Source organism: Furipterus horrens, unplaced genomic scaffold (genome assembly GCF_987537825.1).
Source record: "Furipterus horrens unplaced genomic scaffold, mFurHor1.1.pri manual_scaffold_2, whole genome shotgun sequence".
Taxonomy (NCBI): Eukaryota; Metazoa; Chordata; class Mammalia; order Chiroptera; family Furipteridae; genus Furipterus; species Furipterus horrens.
This window is the reverse complement of record NW_028327172.1, coordinates 65,932,502-65,955,590: the sequence shown is the minus strand read 5'-3', so window position 1 is coordinate 65,955,590 and position 23,089 is coordinate 65,932,502. Positions and strand designations below refer to the sequence as shown.

General features: G+C 35.3%; 1 protein-coding gene across 1 annotated transcript in view; it reads left to right on the top strand.

The window, feature by feature from the left end:
• CNTN5 (contactin 5) overlaps positions 1 to 23,089 on the top strand; it is a 524,441-nt gene that overhangs the window by 378,722 nt on the left and 122,630 nt on the right. The window contains exon 14 of the mRNA XM_090267326.1: positions 7,831 to 7,951. Coding sequence (XP_090123452.1) covers positions 7,831 to 7,951 — 121 coding nt within the window. The remainder of the gene's footprint in view (positions 1 to 7,830; positions 7,952 to 23,089) is intronic.

Below are 23,089 nucleotides of genomic sequence, written 5' to 3'. Positions count from 1 at the left end.
ATAGAGTAATCTTGGTTGTAGGTCCTTGCTTTTCATCACCTTGAATAGTTCTTGCCATTCCCTTGTTGCCTGCAAAGTTTCTTTTGAGAAATCAACAGAGAGTCTTATAGGCACCCCTTTGTAAGTAACTCTCCTCTTTTCTCTTGCTGCTTTTAAGATTCTCTCTTTATCTTGAGCCTTTGGCATTTTAATGATGATGTGTCTTGGTGTGGTCCTCTTTGGGTCTAGCTTGTTTGGGATGCTCTGTGCTTCTTGAACTTATATGTCTATTTCCTTCACAAAATTTGGGAAGTTTTCCTTCATTATTTTTCCACATAAGACTTCAATTTCTTGCTCTTCCTCTTCTCCTTCTGGCACCCTTATGATTCAGATGTTGGCATGTTTAAAATTTTCCCAGAGATTCCTAAGCCTCTCCTCATTTTTTTCAATTCTTGTTTCCTCATTCTGTACTAGTTGACTTTTTTTTTCTTCCTTATGTTCCAAATCATTGATTTGAACCCCAGCTTCCTTCCCTTCACCATTGGTTTTGTATGGGTTTTCCTTCATTTCACTTAGCAGAGCCTTCACTTCTTCTCTTATGTGTTTGCCATACTCAAATATATCTGTCAAAGCTGTGAGCATCTTAATTGCCAGTGTTTTGAATTCTAAATCTGTGAGGTTGTCTATCTCCTCATCGCTTAGTTCTCCCACTGGAACCTTGATCTGTTCTCCCTTTTGGGCCATACTTCTCTGTCTCCTCATCTTGACAGGCTCCTGTGTTTGTTTGCTTCTGTGTCTTAGGCAGAGCTGTCACTCCTGTTACATTGTAAGGGGCAGAGCCTTAGGTATTTGTCAGTACAGGCAGGGTGACCTGTTTCACTACGTTGTGACACTCTGTGTGGGGGAGGGGTCTGAGAGGGAACAATGACACTTGCTCAGCACTCGCTCCTTTTCCAGGCACTTCTCCCACTTACTCTGTGGGATTGGCGCCTCTCTAGCTGTTGCCCTGGCTGTCGTTCCCAGAGTTGGGGGGAGGGGGGCGGACATTCTATGACTGTGCGGGCCTTTAAGGAAGTGGACTCTGCTGAGAGATGAGCAGTTTCTTCCTCTGCCCCAACCCCCACTGGTTTGCACAATTAGAATCAATGAGGCTTGAATTTCCCTGGTGCTGGGACCATGAGCTGTGCGGTCTGGTCAGGAGCTGGTAATGCTCCCCAGGGGTCTCTCCTGACTTTTTAAAACATGTGACTGCGCTTTCCACCAGCCTGCCACTGCCACCACTGCTGCCACAACCACACCATGTCCTCTCTGCCCTGGCTCCACCCCAATTACCTGTCTGTATGGGCATTTCTTCTTTATATTTTTATTTGCTAGACTTCCATGCAGCTAGATTTCCTGGAACTTCTGATTTTCCCTAATTTTGAGGTAGTTGTGTTCCTTCTTAGTTGTGGAGAGAGACCCAGCATGTCTGTCTATGCCTCTATCTTGGCCAGAAGTCCCCCAGATGTCTTCTTAAAGAACCAGTGCACAAAATCTCACTCACAGGCACGCCCCTTGAGCTCTGCTCCTGGGAAGAGTACAACAGCTCAGGGAGCACTAGAGTCATACAGGGAAAGGCTGAGTTGGTTGGCTATAGGGCGAGGGCAGGAAGGACAGCTGCCATTGTCCCTGTGTTGAGCTACCTTCTCGCATGGCCAGTGGATACAATGCTTCCTCCTGTGTTCAGACTTCCCTACACACAGCCAAATCTGAATCTTCATTAGCCTGGTTAACACCAAAAGCTCAACCCTGATGACTCCCTGAGATCCTGCCCCACCGCAAAGTTCTGCCAGCCTCAGCCAGCTTGTGGCTGGCCTCTCTAGGGCTCTAATTACCTCCCAGTACACCCATACAAATATTTTATATCATCACATCAGGGATTGGGTTTCAATATATAAATTTTGGAGGGACACACACTTTCAGTTTATAGCAGAGTCCTTTTGCCTTGGTCACTTATGTGAATCTTAGGTAAAGGAATGCCCATGTACCTCTCCACTAGGGAAGAGAGAGCCAATGTGCTTATAAGTAGACAAGAGACATCTTTCAAGAATCGGGGCACAAACATGCCACCTAACTCTGGTATCCACTGACATGTTAAATATCACACCCTCTAGTCCTGTATGTCTACTTGGGAAAGGAGGATACCAATGTGATATACATGACATGCTATCATTCCTTTGGTGTTCTTCATATACCCAATTTTGTCACTTAGGAAATAAGTATAATTTAACATTTGTATCTTTAAATTTATTATACTAAAACTTAATTGCAATTAGTCTTGTATATTCTTACTTCATAATGCCTCATCTTTATTTTAACTGATGGTGGACTGATACCATAAATGATTTCTATTCATGACTTTGTGCTTGTAATATTCAATGGTCCAGTGTGCATATATAGCCACCCTGAATTCATCAAAGTCATCAACTCATTTTTCCTCTTTATGTCACTAAGCAACACTCTTTCTGCATTTTTCTTCATACTTAAAAATATATTGTTAGAAAACATATTGGAAAGTAAATACCAAGCTCCCAGTAATGGGATATTATAATAATTTTTACCCATTTTTAGTCTTTACTACAATGTTTGACACATTTAATATTTCACCCAAGTAGACATACTGTTTTTGTCAAATAATATCTTGCCTCATACTTCCTTCACTTTTTAGCAAAGTAAAAAGTCTCCCAGAATTTTGTCTAATTTCTTCTTCATTGGCAGCAATTAGTATTTCTATTTCTGAAAATATGTCCAATTTTTAAGTGCTACTTTCTTTAAAATATATATATTTTAAGTATATTTTATTGATTATATTGTTACAATAGTTCCAATTTTTTCCCCTTTGCTCCCCTCCGCCTTTCTTTAAAATATATTAAAAGTCATGTTATTACAAATGTAAACTCCATTATATAAAGGTTTCAAAAAGGTTGTAAAAAGAAACAGAATGTATAAGTATTTTATTCCCATATTGTAGGATACTTTAAACAAATTATCTTCTGAGAAAAATATATACTGTTACCAGGAAAACCTTTTAATTACACAAGATTTTATATCAACATAAATCATCTCATAATACACATCTCATAGCTAATATTGTTTTCCATGGTAGAAAAGACTTTTAAAGTTGCTTTTCATAAAATTTATACATCATATTACTTTGTGTTATATAGAGGAAACATTTAAATGTCTGTTTGTTGAGGGCTAGGGATGTGGGATGTGCCCTATGTGAACCCCTTGAGAAGATTAAATAAACCCTAAATGAAGGCTTGGAAACTGCCACAGCCAGCAGGCTTCTGACTGAGTCACTCAGCACGAGTCTACCATTTTCAGTTTACTTTATTATTTAGGTGATACATTCCCCAGATATTCTCAGAGTACTTACTAAATCTTGGTGGGGAAAAAAAATACTTTAAGAATAATTTACAATTCTACAATTCTGAAGCATTTCACAAAAGCACATTGTTTCACCTGATTTTCTTCAGTTCCTAAAAAAACAGTGCAGCTGTTATTATCCAAAAAGAATGACTTTCCTATAGTTGCAGGGCTTGGAAGACGTGAACTAAAGCTAGAACTCTGGTCTTCTTATTCTGAGTGCAGTGGCTTTCTATAAGACGGAAAAGAGGGATACATGTATCTAAAGGAAAACTAACTACTTAAAAACTAACTACAGCTATGGAAAATGCTGCTATCCAGTCGAAAGGGTGAATATCATGTAAAGAAATAGTCCTCTTGGCTAAGAGTGCAATTACAGTGCCCTTTAACTGATAACATTTGTCAAACACTATGTGCCAGACAGACAGCTATAAGCTGTACTTGCATTATCACATTGAAACTGCGACAAAAACTCTGAGCAATAGAGTAATTTTCCCATGTTAAAAATTTAATAAGTGGTAGAGCAGGGGATTCACAGAATTTTTTTGTCATTCCAAGACCTTTATGTACTCTTCACTGTCTCCTCCATTGTCTTTTCCATTTCCTTTTCTAATTTCTTTGCGAGAGGAGAGAGAGAGAGAGACAGAGAGAGAGAGAGAGAGAGAGAGAGAGAGAGAGAGAGAGAGAGAGAGAGAGAGAGGAGAAGGAAGAGGCATTGTCAGGCACAAAGAATAAAGGAAGGAAGCCTTTGTGTGCATCCATTAGCTCACCCAGGAATCATCAGCTGCCTTACTACCTAGCTCTGCTCTGGGAATGCCCACAGTATATTTCCAAGTGGACTTTGGGGAGACTTTCAAGAATGTCAAGTGCTAGTTCTGAGACATGAGTAAAGTGGTGTTGAAGCATAGCTGAACAATGTCAGAACTAAGGAAGCCCAGAAAGGCTTAACCAAGGAGAAGTTTTTTGAGCTCTGTCTGAAAGTATCTTTACAGGCAAAGGAAAAAGAGAACCTGCAACAGAGCAGCAGGCTGAATTACAAGGAGTATCCTCATGTACAGGGAAACATGAGATTAGTGTTGTAGAAGCTCAGGATTCAGTCGTGGGAGGTGAAGTCATGCTCTGAGGGGCCTTCTGTGTTGAAATAAGGAAATTGGACTTTATCTCAGGGCAAGAGCCAGCAGACACCTTGAATGGCAAAGTTAAAATGAGCTTTCCATTTTTAGGAAGTCTTAACTGACAATAGCATGCTGGATGAGCAGGACCCTTAGTCAAAGTAAAAGCTAATAAAAGAACTAGCCTTGTAAATGGCAGCAGTGCCTGTATTATTTCAAAGTCACAGAGAAACCTTATATAATCTAACAACTGCTGTAATGAGAGTATGTGGCCAAGATGTAAATGACTTGGCAGTGTTGCTGGTCTCAAAAAGAGTGAACATACAACTTCTTTCTTCAACTGCTTCAGATGTTCATTCATTCAACATATATTTATTGAGCTCTCGTTATGTGGCATGTGCTGTGCTAGCTACACAATGCTTGAAGCATTGCATTGATCACTTGGTTATGGGGAAGTTTATTTGAAGCCACATGTAACATAATTTGTTCATAAAGCCAAAGAAAGCATCAGAGAAAAGACAGGACATAAAGCATGTGTCAACAAAAACAAGGAAAGAAAGAGCAATTCCTGAGAGAGAAAAAGCTTAAGATAGCAAGAATTTGCTGTAAGTAACCATGCCATTAGAAGTGCACTAAATTGCAAAGGTTCTCTCGGGAACTGCATACTGTGGGCTGAGATTAAGTGTAATGGGCTCCCATGTGAATTTTTCTCATTACTTCTCTTGAAAGATAAGTAAATCTACTGAAAGGGTAATTTAGGTTTAGTGTTCACAATTCATTCATTTTACTTTTAGTCTTCCCTGTTTAAAATTATAAAAATATAATGCAGGTATAATCCAAAAGACAAGGGACAGGTCCAAAATGAGATGATTTCAACTCTTCAGATAGTCTTGGTATTGGTAGATAGGCAACAGGCTGTAGACTTTTATTTCTGATAAATGATGATAGAGCTTCATTCCATTTATAGGGCATTGCACACTATTAATTGCAGGAACCAAGTAAAGGACAACATAGGAACGATAATATGTACCTCACCCTCCTGAATTCCTTGGACTTTGATGTGATTTTTAATGAACGCTCTTCTTAATCCCATTAAGCTTTTCTTTCAATATAATTCAACATAAAGAAGAAAGGTTCAGGAACTTTTGTCCATGACAAAAATAAAATAAAATAAACGTATTTTGGAAGAAAAGTATCTGGAAAATAAGACAATTATTTAATCATAAGAATATGATTTTACAAAATAGTTTTCAAAAATGTGAGCCTGAATAATGCCTTATAATTAGTGCTTTTTGCTATTAAACTACCATCAGTTTGTGATATGGAAGAACAAAGAGGCAAGTAAAATTTTTTTAAAAACACACAACAAAAAACAACAAGCTCAGTCTTTCAGAAGCACATTTCAGGAAATAATATGGTCTTCTTTGACTTTCTAGGCCTTTCTTGGTTTTTCTGTTAGACATGGGCCCCATTCTGGGCCCACAGTGTCACATTGATTCCTGATTAATTTAACTGAGTACCCCATTAGGAGAACTTTTTAGAAATCCAGGGGGAAAGGAGATTTTCACACCTAAGATGGTCCCATACTACATAAAGTGGCAAATATGTTGAAGCTCATTTATACCTTATTAAATTATGTTGACTTTAAACTGAATTATGGCTTATAATGTTTACAATTTGCTTTTCTTTCCCCATATTAAATCGAAAGGTATTAAAGTGTAAACTTTCTTTTCAGACTTGAAAGAAGTGAGTGCTTACTTAGTCTAGTAGAGATGAGAAAATGACATTTAAGAGTAGCAATTTATCCTAAAGAAATTAGCAGTGTAGGACATTTACTGAACAAATATCACATTTCTTGAAATAATTGTTATGACGTTGTAATGCATTCTCACTCTGAAGCATTATCTTGTAAATGACTAAACCAGATCATGTCTTAACAATTATCTCATGAGGGAAAACTTCAATACCCTTAGAAGTTCTTATAAGACTATTAGAAAGGGGGAAGGGGGAATACCAGAAATGAAGCACCACAAAGGAATGGTCTGGTCTAAAATGTATCTACAGTTAAGTAACTCATTTAGATACTAATGAATGGATGCTAAGGGGAAAAACAGTATTTCTAGAAATTTATCTCATTTTCATGATTCTCATATTGCTCATTGGTCTATCTTAAAATAAAGGCAATTAACTAATCTCTTAAATAATCATCAGAATACTTCCCTGTAAGAACAAATGCATTATTTTTTTTAAGGTTAATTCAACCATTTCATCAAAAATTAAAAGATAACTAACCTGGGGTGCTTCTCTTTAACTTGCTTTAAACATTTTTCATGTGCTCAACTACTACTGGAGAGAAGGATTTGTCATTTCAAGCTGCATGCATCTATTCCCATTCCAGTCAATTGTTAATGATTGCAACATGAAAACTGAAAAGCATATTGGACTTTTGCTATGTGATTATTATCTGAAAAAATACCTCATAAATGAGTGATTGAAAATGCCAGATCTTTACATATTCATGAAAAAGGAAAGATAATATTAAGTAATGTGAAGATTGTACCAGTCATTCTAGAGTATAGGTAGGTAGGATCATCACCAGTCCCATTAACAGATATGTCTGAAAGACACCCTCCCTGGTACTTATGGATGGATGCACTTGTTCTTCAGCTCTGTTCTAATCAGTTTGCTCCCAACAAGAATCAGGTGTTTTGAGCCCCTTTTGTGTTTTGTAACTGCATTGATTAACAGAAACTTAGGCTGCACCTACCCTGATGGTGGTCACTATAGGAGGAATAAATCTTTGTTAATAAAGACACATGGCTTTGGGATCAGCAGTCTTTTACCTAAGCACTATCTTGTTCTGTTGCCCATGGTGTACTTACAAAAGGAATCATTATAAAAAGCCCCACAAGATTATCTTTTGAATGCTATCTTCTGATAATTAATTTTCACAAGTTGCTATTCCTCTTAATACTGTTTTCTGGCCACAAAAATAAGCCTATATCTGAATGGCAAAGTAATAATTTTTATTCACTAATTTTTTTCCTATTTTTCAAAGATAAATTTGTGTGCATATTTAAATATTTCTTAGATATTGTAGCTGCTAAATTATTGTATGCAATATTAAATGTTCAAACCTTTATCAGCAATTGTTGAAAACATTGCTTCCATGTGTTTCTTAAAATAGGACATGTTTGATTTCTGAATTGTTGTCATATAAATTGTAATGCCAAGAAAGGGCCCTTTGACTGAATATGAAAAGTTCCCCTTAAACCACCTTGAACTAGGCAGATTTGCAACATTTTAAACTGGCACTTCATCCCTCTTTCAGCAAGCATCCTCTGCAGATTTAATGATCAGGAACATCCTTCTGATGCATGCTGGGAGATATGGCTGCAGGGTACAGACCACAGCAGACAGTGTGTCAGATGAGGCAGAACTTCTTGTTAGGGGTGAGTATGCTAATAGTGCAGTCTGAAGACATGATCACCATAAATTATTATACAAAGGAATTTAAATGCATGGACTTTGAGCACATCAGTACAGTGCATTTTACTTTCAATTTTATAGTATATGTCATTTTTGCTTAACTTTTGCTTTTGAAAATATTACATGGAAAACTGCTCCTTAGTAACAGAAAAAACCAACAGAACCAACTTCAGGATCCAAATCACCAGTAGTAATAAGTGGTTACTAAGTGTTTAATCATTAAGCCAAAGAGACATTTTTAAACACTTGAGCCACAAAGACTCTTGGACTACAGAGATAAACTTTGTTTGTGTGTATCTGTGTTTTTCAAATGCAAAGCCAGTAGAGGCCCCAAGCATGTACTGTCCTCTACTAACTTCTAAATTCTGCTTCCAAAAACCCAGAAAATAGCATGCCTAATTTGGTGGCATTTACAACTGTTAAGTAAAAGGGATTTTTTAAGTCTGAAAATGTCAACACACAGTCTTTCTGTGCAGAAATGACAGTTAAGTGGTTTCTAACTATGAACCAGGCTGTCAGATTGTATTATCCTATAAAGCTATATATTATTTGAACTAAGTAAATAACAACAGCACCAATTTCTTTCAGCACGTTATTTCTCAGTATGGGAAATGCAGCTCCTAGTATGCATTTTCGCTTTCTTTCTTTTTCCTTTCTCTTTCTTCCTTTCTTTCTTTTTTTCTTTCTTTCTTGCTTGCTTTTTTCTTTCTTTCCTTCCTTACTTCCTTTTCCTTTCTTCTTCTCTCTTTTTTTCTTTTAGCTTTTTATTGAGATGCTGTACAAAGTACTTACAGGAAAATTTACAGATTATAAGGGTACAGGTACACAACTCAAAGGAAACTTACAAAGTGAATAGACCATGAAACTATCATTCAAGACAAAAACTAGAACATACCAGAATCCCATCTAGTGCCTTCCCCTTTTTGATCTTAAACAATTACATTTTGTGTGATATGAGTATTGCATGCTAAGATACTTTGCACAATTTCTGCAAATAAAAATTTCACATTCCATAGCAGAAACTGATATGTTAGATTATCTTGTCTTTTATTTACTTGAAATGTTTTCCAATTACAATTTTAAGAATTTATCGATATTGTAAAAATCTTGAGCAGGAAATATAAGGCATATAATAAGCTTCATCATCTCTTTGTTTTAGCTGTGTGTGTCAGCCAAGGTTTATTGATTTTTGGTAGTGCATCCATCACTGGTCCAAGTAAAATGTTGTTTTGAAGCCAGGTGTGTCTGGGTGAGTGGCAGCTTGTTCATTTTGTGTGTGTTTGTTTCTGTTCAGAAGGTTCTTTGAACTTATCTACAAATTAATATCAATAATGTGCATCCGCATTACCTGTATAAAGCATCAACTTTTTAAAGGACTTATCCTTTCAGGATATTTCATTTAGCTAAAAATTTTCTTTTATGCCTTTTGAAGTTACAAGGCTCATGGAACTGCAAACGCCACACTGCAGTCAAATTTATAGAAAATTGCTTCCTTCTCATGCTGCAGTCTATTTCAGGTTATTTGTATTTATTGTGTAGCACTTGCTTAGTAATTCAGAATGATGCTCCTAAAATTGGAGCCTTCCAAATGAATAACACAGCTCAGAGGCTGATAACGAGTAACTGGATATTTTTACAAGGCCGTGAGGGGCAAATTTAAGTGGCAAACTAACATTCTGCTTTTTGAGTAAAATTAAACTCAACAGGGTTTAGAACATAATTCAGGTTCAGCTTTTCCATGTTCTCTCCTCTTTTAGCCTTTGGCTTTATGCCTGGGAGATGATAAAATGCATAAATTTTGGGATTATACTCAAGAGCAATTTCAAACAGGTTGCTATTGTCTGAATATTCATGTAACATTCAGCTCAAACTTTCTTTTGAAGTGAGTTTGATCGGGTTGCCAATTTTCTATTAGATATTTGCATTACTTTTCTAAAATTAGTAAAAATAGCTTTCCTCTCTGCTTGGCTGGTCTTAGAAAGATTTAAAAACTGAACTAAGGGTTCTGGTTCTTTTTTTTTTTAACTATTCTTTTAAGTTAAGAACTCCTGGTAATTGAAGGAAATTGGATGCTTGAATATATTTTTTAATGTTGGCTTGTTAAATAAAACTCAAAGTAGTTTCACTCTGCCATTTTTTTCTCCCACTCCTTCATTCATTGGTTTGTAAAGTTGAGACATTCTAGTAGCACAGGCCCCACGGGACCTGCATGGAGTTCTTCTAACGATGGCTACAATTCCAGCAGTGGGATTCTCAAAGCACTCTTATTTAAGCACATGTCACATAAAAATGGGAAGGATAAAGATAATTCCACCATCCATCTTCTTGTAGAATACCATTGTTGGATTGTCTGAGCAGTCCACTTTCCTCAAGGTTGAGAGAGAGGAACATTCTTGGGAAGCACAGAATATGTTTTTGTAACCCTGTAATTCCATTTCAGTGGAAATTTAGGGAGCTAAAAAGCTACACCCTCTTACATTGATAAACTACTCTTTTTTTTTTTTTTTATATCATCTCCTTTTCCATTACAGACGTCTATGAACTTCTTTTGTACATCTTGCCAAATCCTGTAATTCTTTACCTGGCCCTGCCAGCACCATAGACTGGAGCTCAGATGTATGGCCTAAGACCTCACCACTGCCTACCTATAACCTGAGTGTTTCTGACTAGTAATGCTCCCTGGTTCTTTTCCCATTCACTCCTTTAATGCTATCTTTCCCCTGAATGCTTGTTCCCACTATTGCTTTACTTTGCTTGTGAATGTCAGTGCTATTATTCACCACCTCTATCCCACCCTCATACTCCAAAAATTGAATTTTCCCATAAATAATCACATGAAGCATAAAATTGCTTGCTCTCATATATTTAATAGTCAGTGAACCAGCATTACAACAGCACCATGCATAATTTGGAGAACCATAATAGAAGTAATGAATATGTTAAAAGAAATTATTATCCTGGAATATAAAAAGAAATTAAAGCTACACCTGAACATCTGTGCACAATTTAAGTCGCTTATTCAAGTGTGATATAGCAACGACAGAGAAAGTAATACAAGACTATGAATAGAAATGTATCACATTATCCAGGGTAAAGGAGGTAGATCATTAAGAGATAACCTCATTGAAGGTGATACTCCCAAACAATATGAGCAGTTATCAAACACATTATAAAAAACTCCAGAGAAAGGAATGTTTGTTCATTTTATTTTACAAAAATTAATGTCAGAAATTTGTTTCCCAAAGTGAATATAAGGGTAGGAAACTATCATGGTTTAAATAATAAGTGTATTTAGCTAAGCTGAAGTAAGTGAGAACCAGAGCATGAGTCTGTCAATTCTGCCCAGAAGCAGAGGAAACAATAAATATTTTACTTCATCTCACAAATTTTTAAAAATTCATAGTACTCTGCTTCTTAATGCAAAAATAGCAGATCAAGGAACTCTTGGGATAGTCAAAGACAAATCGATGATTTCTTGGTTCCTTCTGAATGCACAACCTATATGCCCTCTTTCCCCCCATACTTGGACAATTTTCATCCCTTGAATTACAATTTCCAAAGTGAATCTGACAAGTATTAAATTGAATTTGAGAAGAAAGAATCCACTCAAGATGTAACTTTGTTGAGAGACATCAAACTGCTTTTAACCATTCATTTCTCCTCCCACCCATTACTTGTATTCAACCTGGAGTTCAACCTTTTAGTCTTACTATTTTAAACTTTGCATCAATTCTGCTTCATTCTTTCCAAGAAAGATTTTTTTTCCTTGAATATTTTACCTTTAATCTCTCCCAATTCACCATCACTTTTCATGACAGAACTAAAACTTAAAGTTTGTGTGTTTTGTTAATTAAAGAAGTCAAAAGGTATTTTGTTTATAACTTGGCTATTCATTCATTCACTGACCTGTTCTTTAGGCACCTGCTCTGTACCAAGCACTGAATTTAGGTGGCTGTAGATCACTAGTCCACTGGTGTGAAAGGTGCCTTTGCAAAAGGTGTGAGAAACACCATAAAGAAAACTCCTGGATAAATTTAAGTCTTGCAAGGAAAATAATGAAACACTAAGTAAAAAAACAAAAGCGTAGTTACAGGACCAGCTATAATACATAATTTGTGAGACCTGGTGCAAAATGAAAATGCAGAGCCCTTCCTCAAAACTTGATAAGAATTTCAAGACAGTGACAGCAGAGCATTAACCCAAGTATAGGGAATTTCTAAGGTAGGACCCTCTGCCAGCCCTGCATAGGTATTAAATTATGAGGAACAAAAGGACATTAGTAAAGGGAGGGGATCAATTACAGCAAAAGTTGTCTAAATCAGTTTTCTTATCTGTAAAATTAGCATCTTAGAGCTCTGTCAGAGGTTTTACTAGCTTTTTGCACAAAAAATATTTTTTATTATTCAACCCCATGAGCTTATGTTTTCAAAGGGTTTATTTGTTGTATTGAAGTAAAGATAATTCACATTTCCATTGTAATTCTCACCAAAACCTCTTATCATCATGAGATAGCTGGTGTTACCAAACTAGATAATTTGATTCTAACCAGCAACATAGAGACTTTATATTTTAGCTAGGTGTGAGATGTTATGTTTTGTTATGTTTTGTTTTGTTTTCAAATATCTGAAAATAACCTAAAGATACCAATTACTACCTGATGGAAACCACTTTAGAATCTTTGATTAAATACTCTCCAGATTCTAAGCTGTAATTTTTAGTAATTTTTACTGGCAAGAGAGGAAAGTTTGAGATTTTTCTGCCTTTTGCCTTTGAAGGATGCAAGTATTATCACTTTCCCCAAAAAATATAAAGGGAAACTCAAGCTTAGTGAAAACCTTAAATATATTTCTAATATGTGTTGACTTGAGAATGAAAGCAGTATTAATGTGTTCCATTTTTATACCTCTCATATCACTAGTGAACCATGTAGATTCTAAATTAATATAAACATCTATCTTTAGCATCTTGCCACTTCAGAAAGTTCCCAGGCTTTAAAATGCAATAGTATTTAACACAAGTATCTTTTGGAAGATAGAAATTTGCTTATTTTTCTTTCCCACCTTTGCTCTAACATGCAATGATGTTATACTTGGAGTATGCACAGCTTTCATATGGTGAAGTAATGTCTTGAACTCAAGTCTCTAGTGGAAAAGAAAGAGTCAGTAGTCACAAAAAGTAAAGCTGGGTTTGCCAATATGCTGGTGTTTAGGGATGAATGGACAATGACAAATGTTTTCGGTGTAATTTTAACCTTAGTTAATATTAAGAGTAAATAAATAATTAACTATGTTTTAGAGTGTATAGAAGTTTTTAATTAATACATTTGTTCTTACAATACTAAAAAAAAAAAAGCTTTAAAATAGAGATACAAAGTGTCCTCCCTCTTAAAGAAAATTAAAAGTCATTCATGCAATGTCTTAGTGGAACCCCTTGCCTCATTATAAAAACTTTAGATAACTGGTATCACCAGTATGAGATAAGATTACTTAAGTAATTTATACCAATCACCTTCTTTTCTAGCTTAGACTTCTTTTAGATGAACTAATCTATTGACACCTACAAAATTTATTTTAGACACTAAGTAACAGTTTCTTTTCTTTTTTCTTATGCTTTTCATATAGTTGCTTGCTAACTTGTGGAACTTTTAAACAACTGACTAAAAAGTAACACTATTTTGGTCAGTGGTGGTTTTGTGTAGATTTTCTGCACCAACATTTAGTTTGGTTCATTGAAGTGACTATTGAGTCAAGTGACCTGACTGGCTAAAATGATTGAAGATGATAGATAGATGATATATAGATCTGGTGATAAAAAGCAAATAAATGAATGTCATTTTATACAGACAACCAATTGGTAGAGACTAAATTTCTTGTGTTTTCTTCACTCAACAACTGCTAGAAGCCATGTTCTCTTTTATACACTCACATTTCAGTCAACTGACATAGACATTTTGGCTTTCTTGATGGCAGCATCTTGCTATTTTGAGACAAAGACTCTGAGTTCACTTTTACATTTTGAGAAAAATTCTAGTCAACTGTGTTTTATGTCAAACATATTTTTGAGCCACAATTTGTAAGGTGATCGATCATATTTCACTGTGTGCTTTATTCCACTGACTTAATCCATTTTTTTATACAAGCATCCTAATAGAAAACCGATATTTATTATTACTTCACATTTATGTAAACTTGTAGAAATGGTGTGTGCGGTTATGGTTTAAATGCTGATTTCATTTATTGTTTAGAATTTCCTGCTGTAGGTGAGGACAGTTCTAATGTGCAAGAGGAAGAATTGGTAAAATAGGATTGGGAATAAGTGCCTTCTAGTGCCATGGAAAAGAGCTTAACTTTTTATGCTAAAAGTTATGGATATTCATCAAAGGAAAAAAGCAGAAAAGACACATGATTATATATGCATTTAAGAAGTTCATTCTTAAAACTGAAGAAGATTTTTTAATGAAGAGTAAAACCCAGTGGCTTGCTAGTAAACCAAATGGGAGTCCTTGACAGTAATTCTAACAAGAAATATGAAGAGTTTGAAAAAAAGGCAGTGATAATGAAGATGGAAATGGATGTACATACTTAAATATATAGGGAGAATAGAGACAGAATCTATGGAACTTGGAGGCTCACTGGCTATAAAAAGTGAGAGATAGGAGGCAAAGATGAATACCAGTTGTAACATTCAATTGCATGTTCAATGGGAATGAGAGCATGCATTTTAGTTAGACCAAGGCAGTGTCAGGTTATGCTTAGAATGCCAGAGTAATTGCTAATGAGTCCCCTTTACATTCAAAATTGTCCTGGTTTAGATGAGAAATATATGGCCACCCTAATGAAGACTGATCATGCTTTTCATGTAATCTGCAAGCTAAATAGAAAAATAGACTGGGGGTAAAGGAAAACACTTAAGATAAGGCCCTCTAGAGAGAAAGATCCAATTAGTAGATAGATTATGGTTATGAAGCCCAGGAGAGAAACATTGCAATTGAGATGTAGATTTGAGAGTGATCAGATGGAAATAAAATTACAGAGATCATGTGATAAGAATGAGAAAGGGGAAAGGTTCAGAATGGAGCCTCCAGAAACGCTAATGTTGAAGAAGAAAGAACCTGAAAGGAGATCAGGAAAAATAGCTGCCAGGAAGAAAGCCAAGGTAACCAAGTCATAAGGATAAATTAAAATGAGAGTTTCAGGAAGGAGGGAGTAGGCAACAGTGTCAAATACAAATAAAAGAAGAGCCAACATATACCATTGGATTGAATGATTTGAAACTAATCGATGACCTTGGCAAGAGAAAATGTAGTGGAATGATGGATATAATAACTAATTACAGGAGGTGGAGGAAGACAAGCAATAATGTACGACAGACGGCGCAGCCTCTTAAGGAAAGCATGGGCTCTGAAGTCAGACAAGCCATTTCTCATGCACACCCACGAGCTTTACTAGCTATGTGACCTTGGGGAGGTTGCTGAACTTGAACCTTGTTTACCTTTCATTCATTCCATTCAATACTTATTTACCAAACATTTATAGAGCATGTCTATATGGCAGACACTGTGCTACGAAACAGCGAACGATGAAACTTATGTCCCTGACATGGGCACATCTTTTAAGAATATAATACAAGGAGCACTGTTATGGACATATGAGCAGCACATTTTGCTTTCTGATCATAAGCTCCATGAACAATAATAAAAACATTTATTAACTTCTTTCTGCATGCCAAGCACTGTGTTAAAGTCTTCATATGAATTATTTCACTTTGTCTATTTAGCATATCATATGAAAACAATATGTACACTATACTATTTTTAGTTCTGATGTGAAGATAAGGAAACTAAGGCTCAGAGAAATTTAGACTTGTCAAATGTCACCCTAGTAAGGTGAAGAATAGTGAATAGAGTCCAGACAGACTGACTTCAAAGTGAGCATTTTAAAATAATATACTGCCTTTCATCAATTGCCAGATTATTTCTGTTTTATTCACCATTGTATCCTCTGAACCTTAGTTCCTAACACATTATAGTTTCTGACAACTACTAATATGTGTGAAAGGGAGGAGGGAAGAAAGGGAAGAAGGAAAGTAAGGGGAAAGGAAGGAGGGAGGCAAGGAGGAAGGAAGGAAAGAAGGCAGGAAAGGAAGGAGGGAAGAAAGAAGGGAGAGTGGAATCCTATAAGAAACAAGGAAATGGAGTGACAAGGTCAGCCTAGGAGTTACAGAATTTCTGTCAAGAAGATAATACATGCGCTGAATTAAAGAACATGTAATCATTTGCTAATCCAAGAAAGAGAACAGATGATATTCTACATCAGCTTGCAAATACAGCACTTTTTCACTCCCATCAGCCTCTAAGGATAGACCTTTATGTTCTCTAATCCTTCAAAGTACCTAATCTATGACCCATGACCAGGAGACTCAACATTATTGATCACCACTCTCTATCTTACACCTTGGCCTAAATGACTACTAACCTTACTGACAAGTCTGAACTTCTTCTGACCCCTATGCTTTACCAATTATATAAAATATCAAAATCTAATGACTATTTTCTTAGGACATCTTGCAGAGCTTCTTATCCAGACAATAGGCTTTGATAGAAAGAAATCACTCTGGACAAAATGCCACCAAGAATATTAAGCATTAACAATAAGAAATCTCTTCCTTCATGATCTCTTCTTACTCTCTCATTTAAACATTTTTACAGTAGTCACAAGTATGAGACAAGGATAAAACTAAATGTTTTAAAAATATGAATAACCTTCATTCCATTTGCTCCTACTTTTCTTTCAAATCTTTGATAATTCATTGTTTTCTACCTTCTTATGGGAGAATTATGCCAAGAGTCGTGAAAGCAAAAACTACAAAGCAAAAACTAAAAAACAAAAAGAAAATGGTCTTTTATGTTCAGAAGAATGTCCTTAAACTTACCAATATAACTTAGGCAGAATATTGAGAATACACTTCATTTGTCTGTTCATTTGTTTGTTTAATTGTTTGGAAAGATCATCCTACTTACTCACTTTTCACATACTTTATATAGACACAGCCAAAACCAAACAACAATCCTTTCTAAAACCTGACCTTTTTTAAAATCCTGAATACAGTTTTCTGTGACTACTACATAGATTGCTGTAGTATTTCTTTTAGTAATTTGTGTTCATGTGAAGCCCAGAATACAGCCTTGTAGAGCACATGCATACTACATGGCCCTTTTCTGATAACCCAAATGAAGTCATCAAGAACCCAAGTGCTAAACAAAAGTTGTGCTGAATGTCAACCCAATGACTGATCACATCTTCAAGGAAGATGATGAAAAATTGGTAAGTTCACTTTAGTCTGTATCCCAAAATTTTGTTTTATTTCAACCCATGTTCCAAAATATTCAATTCTTAATTATTTTCTTACTTTTGTGTAACACGATACAACATGTATCCTGGTGTCTGAATGATTCTTCATTGAGCAACACAAAAAGCCATGCCTATTGAACAGAGAGAGGATTAGAGTTGACTAGAAGAAACATTTACTGACTTTTATTGCAGATTGGATCGTGTCCTCCCAAACACCTGGCAAAGGTAATGTCTCCGTTTCACTAAGTACTCCTTAATTTGGAAGTACAAAGGCAATTAGCTCTCTAATGAGTTGAAGCAACTGAGGTGAAAGAGTAAGGAAAATACTGAACACCAGATGATGTCTGTTAATGCCAAGATATTTTTTTAAAGTGATTTATTCTTGGTAAAAAAAAATCATTCAAATGGATGATTCAAATGTCTTTTTTTTTTTAAGTGTGTAGACCTTATTGCTTGATATATATGGGGGAAATCTAATTTGATCCATTATATGTAAGGATTGGCAATCATGAGCTCATGGGTCTCTACCCCAGGTTATTAATTGAGTGCATGAGTAGATTTTACATTTGGAAACTTGTGGATCATTGCTGAGATCCCCCAAAAGTGAGGGGGAATGGGAAAAATAGTTCATAGCTTTATAAAAAGTTTATTAAAAACAAAAAATATTCTGTATAAGATTCAAAGTAGGCAGGCATTGAAAAGCTGAAATATAAAATTGACCACTGAAAGGTTATTTATTACACTGAGAAAATGAAAATAAAATTAGAATTATTGGGAAAGGTCTGTATTAGTGCTGGATATGGAAAAGCAAGATATTTGGGTAACCAGAGCACTTAGCATGGGAACCAGTTTACAGTTGGTGCTCAGTAAATATTAGTTGGACCTTAAGCCTAATTTAAAAATGATTCAAATTGTTAACATGGCCATGCTAGGAGCCATTTTACCCAGCCCATACTGTGTAGCATTACAAAAATAACCCGGGCCAGAATTTGAATCTCATTCTGACACTGGCTGGATAACTACAGGCAAGTCATATGACCTCATCTGGATTCTTCGTTTTAAAAATGCGATAGTAATATCTAGCGTGCAGGTTGAATAGGAGAATGAAATGAGATTTCTAATAGAAAATTGCTTCTCAGTAAATGGTAGATATTATTATTGATATTCTTAAGTAGAGGAGGAATTTTTGTTTCCCTAATCTTTCTTATTAGGGAGATACATCACTGTTCATGGTATGTTAGGGCAGAAAAAGTGGTCTGAATTTACCCAGAAGGCGATCCTATCTGGTTATTCATTGATTGAATTATCTAATAATATTCTGATTATTTTGTTCATCTTGTTCAATTGCAATTTGATAACATATTCTAAAAGTTATTGGGAGCATTTTCACAGCTTCTCCTTCCTCAGGGTCAAACTGGCCTGTTGATAGGCATCATTGTGTTCTCAGTCAGTTTCTGTCATCAGGATAAACTATGAAAACGCCATCAGGGCCATCTCTGTAAATTAAGTTAACTGAGCCAATGAAATCTTTCAACACTTCCCTGAAGTGGATTGCTTATATTAACACATATTTATATGCACCAAACATTCTATTGTGAAAGCCCCTGTCCTTGAGCAAAATGCAATAGCGCTCTTATTATGCAAGGAATTTCCCATATGTGAAATAACACTGAAGGGCTTCAAGGCCAGTTACACAAATTCCCCAAAAGGATAAGACTGAGTCAAAAAAGTTAAATACACAAATTATATTTCATTCTAGAAAAGATGTGTAGATGAGGCTATCATAGAGAGGTCACAATTGTAGGAGTACTGCTTTCATATCAGCAATGATCATTACTATCATCACCAGATTGACATCACATAAAATGAGGACCAAATATGTATTATTAAATTGATTTAAATCACAGCATTCACTATTTTTAACACATAAATATGCATTCTATGAATGTTTGCCTAGGGCTTTGCCATACCTCACAATAAGCCAGGCAAAAAATTAAAGAGTAGAAAGCTTTTCAAAACACCACCAAAGACTCTTAAAGAATTTGAAAGTACTTGTAAAATAAATATTTTGATTAAAAAAAATGAAACCAATACTATGAATGGTTTTTAAGTTCCTCTAGAATTATGTCTTAGATTTTGAAACATTCTAAAAAGTACAAAATTACAAGCAAAGAGAATCTTTTATAAATACAAGTTAATTATTTATATCAAGGTGTCAGCTTTCTCATTTGTCAGCATTCTGATTTGGTTAATTTAAGTGTTTATTAATCACAGAAAACTATGGCATAAAACAAATCGATTTGAATTACATGTCTTGTTCAGGAGGTTATTGGTTCATATAATTATTTTTTTGAGACAATTCAAGAAATACAACTGTTATTAGTAAACCATTTGAAATACCTAATCACTGTTTCGAAGAATTTTTATCACCTGATCTGTGTGTCTTTGTGTATCAGTAAATTAAAGCTCACATAATTTGTTTTACCTCAGTTCACAGAATGTTAAGTTAAGCTAATAAGCAACATCATTCAAACCCCAATGAATGAGATAGTCTGCATTACAGACTCTCCCTGTAATCCATCCATTATATGGAACATCTGTTACAAATTATCCAGCCTCCAGGACTGCTCATTTACGTGCTTTTTCAAGAGCCTACTCTCTTCATTTCTCCAAATGAGTTAGATGGTGGCATCAGCATTGTACCAAGTTCACTGTCACCATGGGATAGCAGTCATCTATCAGTCTGTGCTAAGCTCTAAAGGTATACTGCATAATAGTAAACGTCTAACACTTGCATAGCAAAATTTCTGAGTATAAGCCAGCAGCCATCAAGAAAACACTATAATAGTTCTTTTTCTATTATATCTCAGCCATTGCCCGAAAAGTTAAGCATGCAGTGAATTATACACACTTTTTAGTTGCTTAGGGAACTATTGATTTGCTCAGCTACTTAATATGTGAAATTAATGATCCCAGATACATGTTTGTCAATTTCTGTTCATTTATATAGCCATGAAACATGTCCTATTCTCAAATAGATATCTTGTAGAATATGTTGTTGGTACCAAGAAAAATCATGAAAGAGAATTTAAATAAATGAAAATAAGCGCAAATTTATACTTCAGAGAAACAATATATTAAAGAAAGTTTCTCACTTACAGTTTAGTCCATAATATTGTCAAGAGTGCACCTGCCTGAAAGACAATGGCTTTATAAATGTGTTGCCCTAATGTATCATTGGAAATAATAATTTCAAAATCACTTCATCATATATTTGGGAGAACAAGTCACAGGATATCTATAAGTTGTTCACAAATAAAGTGAGACTTAACAAATGTAAAAGTCCATGTAGTCATTATTTTCTTGATCTTAATTTGCATTGCAGAATGGTAATTACTCATACACAATAAACCCAATATTGAATTTATAGACAGCTTTGTAGAAACATGGTACCTTGCATATTTTAGTAGCCCATATGGTATTTTCCTAAAGATTTCTTTAACTCATCTGTTTTTAGAATTTTTGTAATGTTCACTTAATAAATTAATATCAGGATAGCATCTGGGATGCTTGAGGTTTTAAATAAACAAGCTGATTATTTTAAATTATTCTTGGCAGTTTGTATAATAGACCCTCAAATATCTATTTTCCATTTCAGAAAGATCACCTTCGATGGATGGACAATATTACTTTAATATTGGAATATATACAGAATGTACAACTTCAACTAATATTTTAATACTACATTAAACATTTATGCTTATTTAACTACCTTGAATCTTTGGTTAACTTACCTTTCCCCTGAGGTTTATGATTGACCAAGAAGTATTTGTATTTTCCTAGAAAAGAACACAAGAATTCTTTAAATAAATGTCTTAAACCTAGTGATGTAGAGTCTCTCATTGGTAATTAAATACTTCAGCCAAAAATGGCACAAGTCATTTTAGTTCACAACTCACTGGTCTGGACCAATCACTAGCACCATCTAACCAAAAGGAGTCAGAGTTCCAATGACAACTACATGTTCAGAAATCATGCCTACCACTGATATGGGGGAGAGGTGGTATAGTTTTTGTTTTGCTTACAGCTGAAGAAGAAGAATCATCATACTCTCAATGATAAGGCAAGAGACTGATATGCCAAGCATCCTCTGAAACTACTGTTGTCATTGAAACTACGCTGCCAATATCTACCAACCAACAAGAGTACAATAAAACATTGAAAAAGTGATGTACTTAATCATCACAATTTACATTTGCTAAAATATCCATACACTTACAGATTTAAATAAATTTTCCTCAAACTCTTTCTACAGTCCCCGAGGGTTTTCATCACACTTCCACTCTGTGGTTTTTCAATGGCTTCTTTCCTTTGACATTTCTCATAGTCATCCAATGGCTTCCAGTCATACTCATAATAAAATCCAAATATATTATCACTGCCTTAAAATCCATCTATTATGTGGCACCTGTTAATCTCTCCAACATTATCACCCTCTGTGCTCTTCCTTCACTTTGTTTCAACCACACCAGAATCCTTTCTGTTCCACAAATATGCCAAACTCATCAAGACTTTAGACTTTTTCACTGATTTCTCTGCCTAAAATAAAACTCTTGCCCATAATATGTATGTGGCTGGCTGGCTCCTTATTATTATTTATTTCTCAGCTCCTTATTTAATGTTTCCTGCTCTCCTCCACCAATTTTTACCCCACTTTATTTTCTTTATTGCATTTATTACTACCTGAAATTATCTCATTTATTTATTAATTTTCTATTTTCTCCTTCCTAGAAACTAAAACTCATAAGGACTGGTACCTTTCTTATCTTGTTTACTTCCTTACCTCAGAGTCTTTCTCACAGTAGTTTCTCCATAATGTTGAGCAAATTTAAATGTATGAATGATTGAATAAATATGTAATCCTTTTCCCAAAAGAGAGTAATTACATTTTTATAAATAAATTAAATGGAAATATTGGGTAGTATGTGGAGTAGCAATTGAACAAGTAATAATCATAAGTATTTAATATTAAATATATTTTGATGTGATATTACATGTAAATAAGCCAGAGAGGCAGACGCAGTGAAATACAAGGAAAAATTCTTTGGGAACGGTTGGTGGGAAAGGGATTTCAGAATTTCCCTACAGCTGCAATCACAAAAAAACTTCTCTGAGGCTTGGGCATTTCTGTGTCTATGAGCGTGTGCCTTAAATGTCATTGAGTGGGATCCAACTCCCAGCAATCTTATAAATGAGTGATGTCCACAATGTCCTGTCCTTAGCAGCTCTGCTCAGCTCTGTAGACTCATGTCTATGGCTTCTTTTATGGAGCCAATACATCTCATATGTGGTCTTTCTCTTTTCCTGCTGCCTTTCATTTTCCCAGCATTGTTGTCTTTTCCAAAGAACCTTGCTTTCCCATGATGTATCCAAAGTAGAACAGCTTCAGTTTTGTCATTTTTGCCTCTAGCAATAATTCAAGCTTAATTTGCTGTAGGAGTCACTTGTTGATCTTCTGGCTGTCCAAGGTATCTGCAGGGCTCTCCTTCAATACCACATTTCAAATGAATCAATTTTTACGATCAACCTTATTGACTGTCTAACTTTTACATTTGTACATAGTAATTGGGAACACAAGGGTGTGGATGATCTTAGCCTTGGTCTTTAATGACACATCCTTGCTCTTGGTGACCTCTCCTAATTCTGCCATTGCTACCCTTCCAATTCTCAGCCTTCTCTTGATTTCTTGGC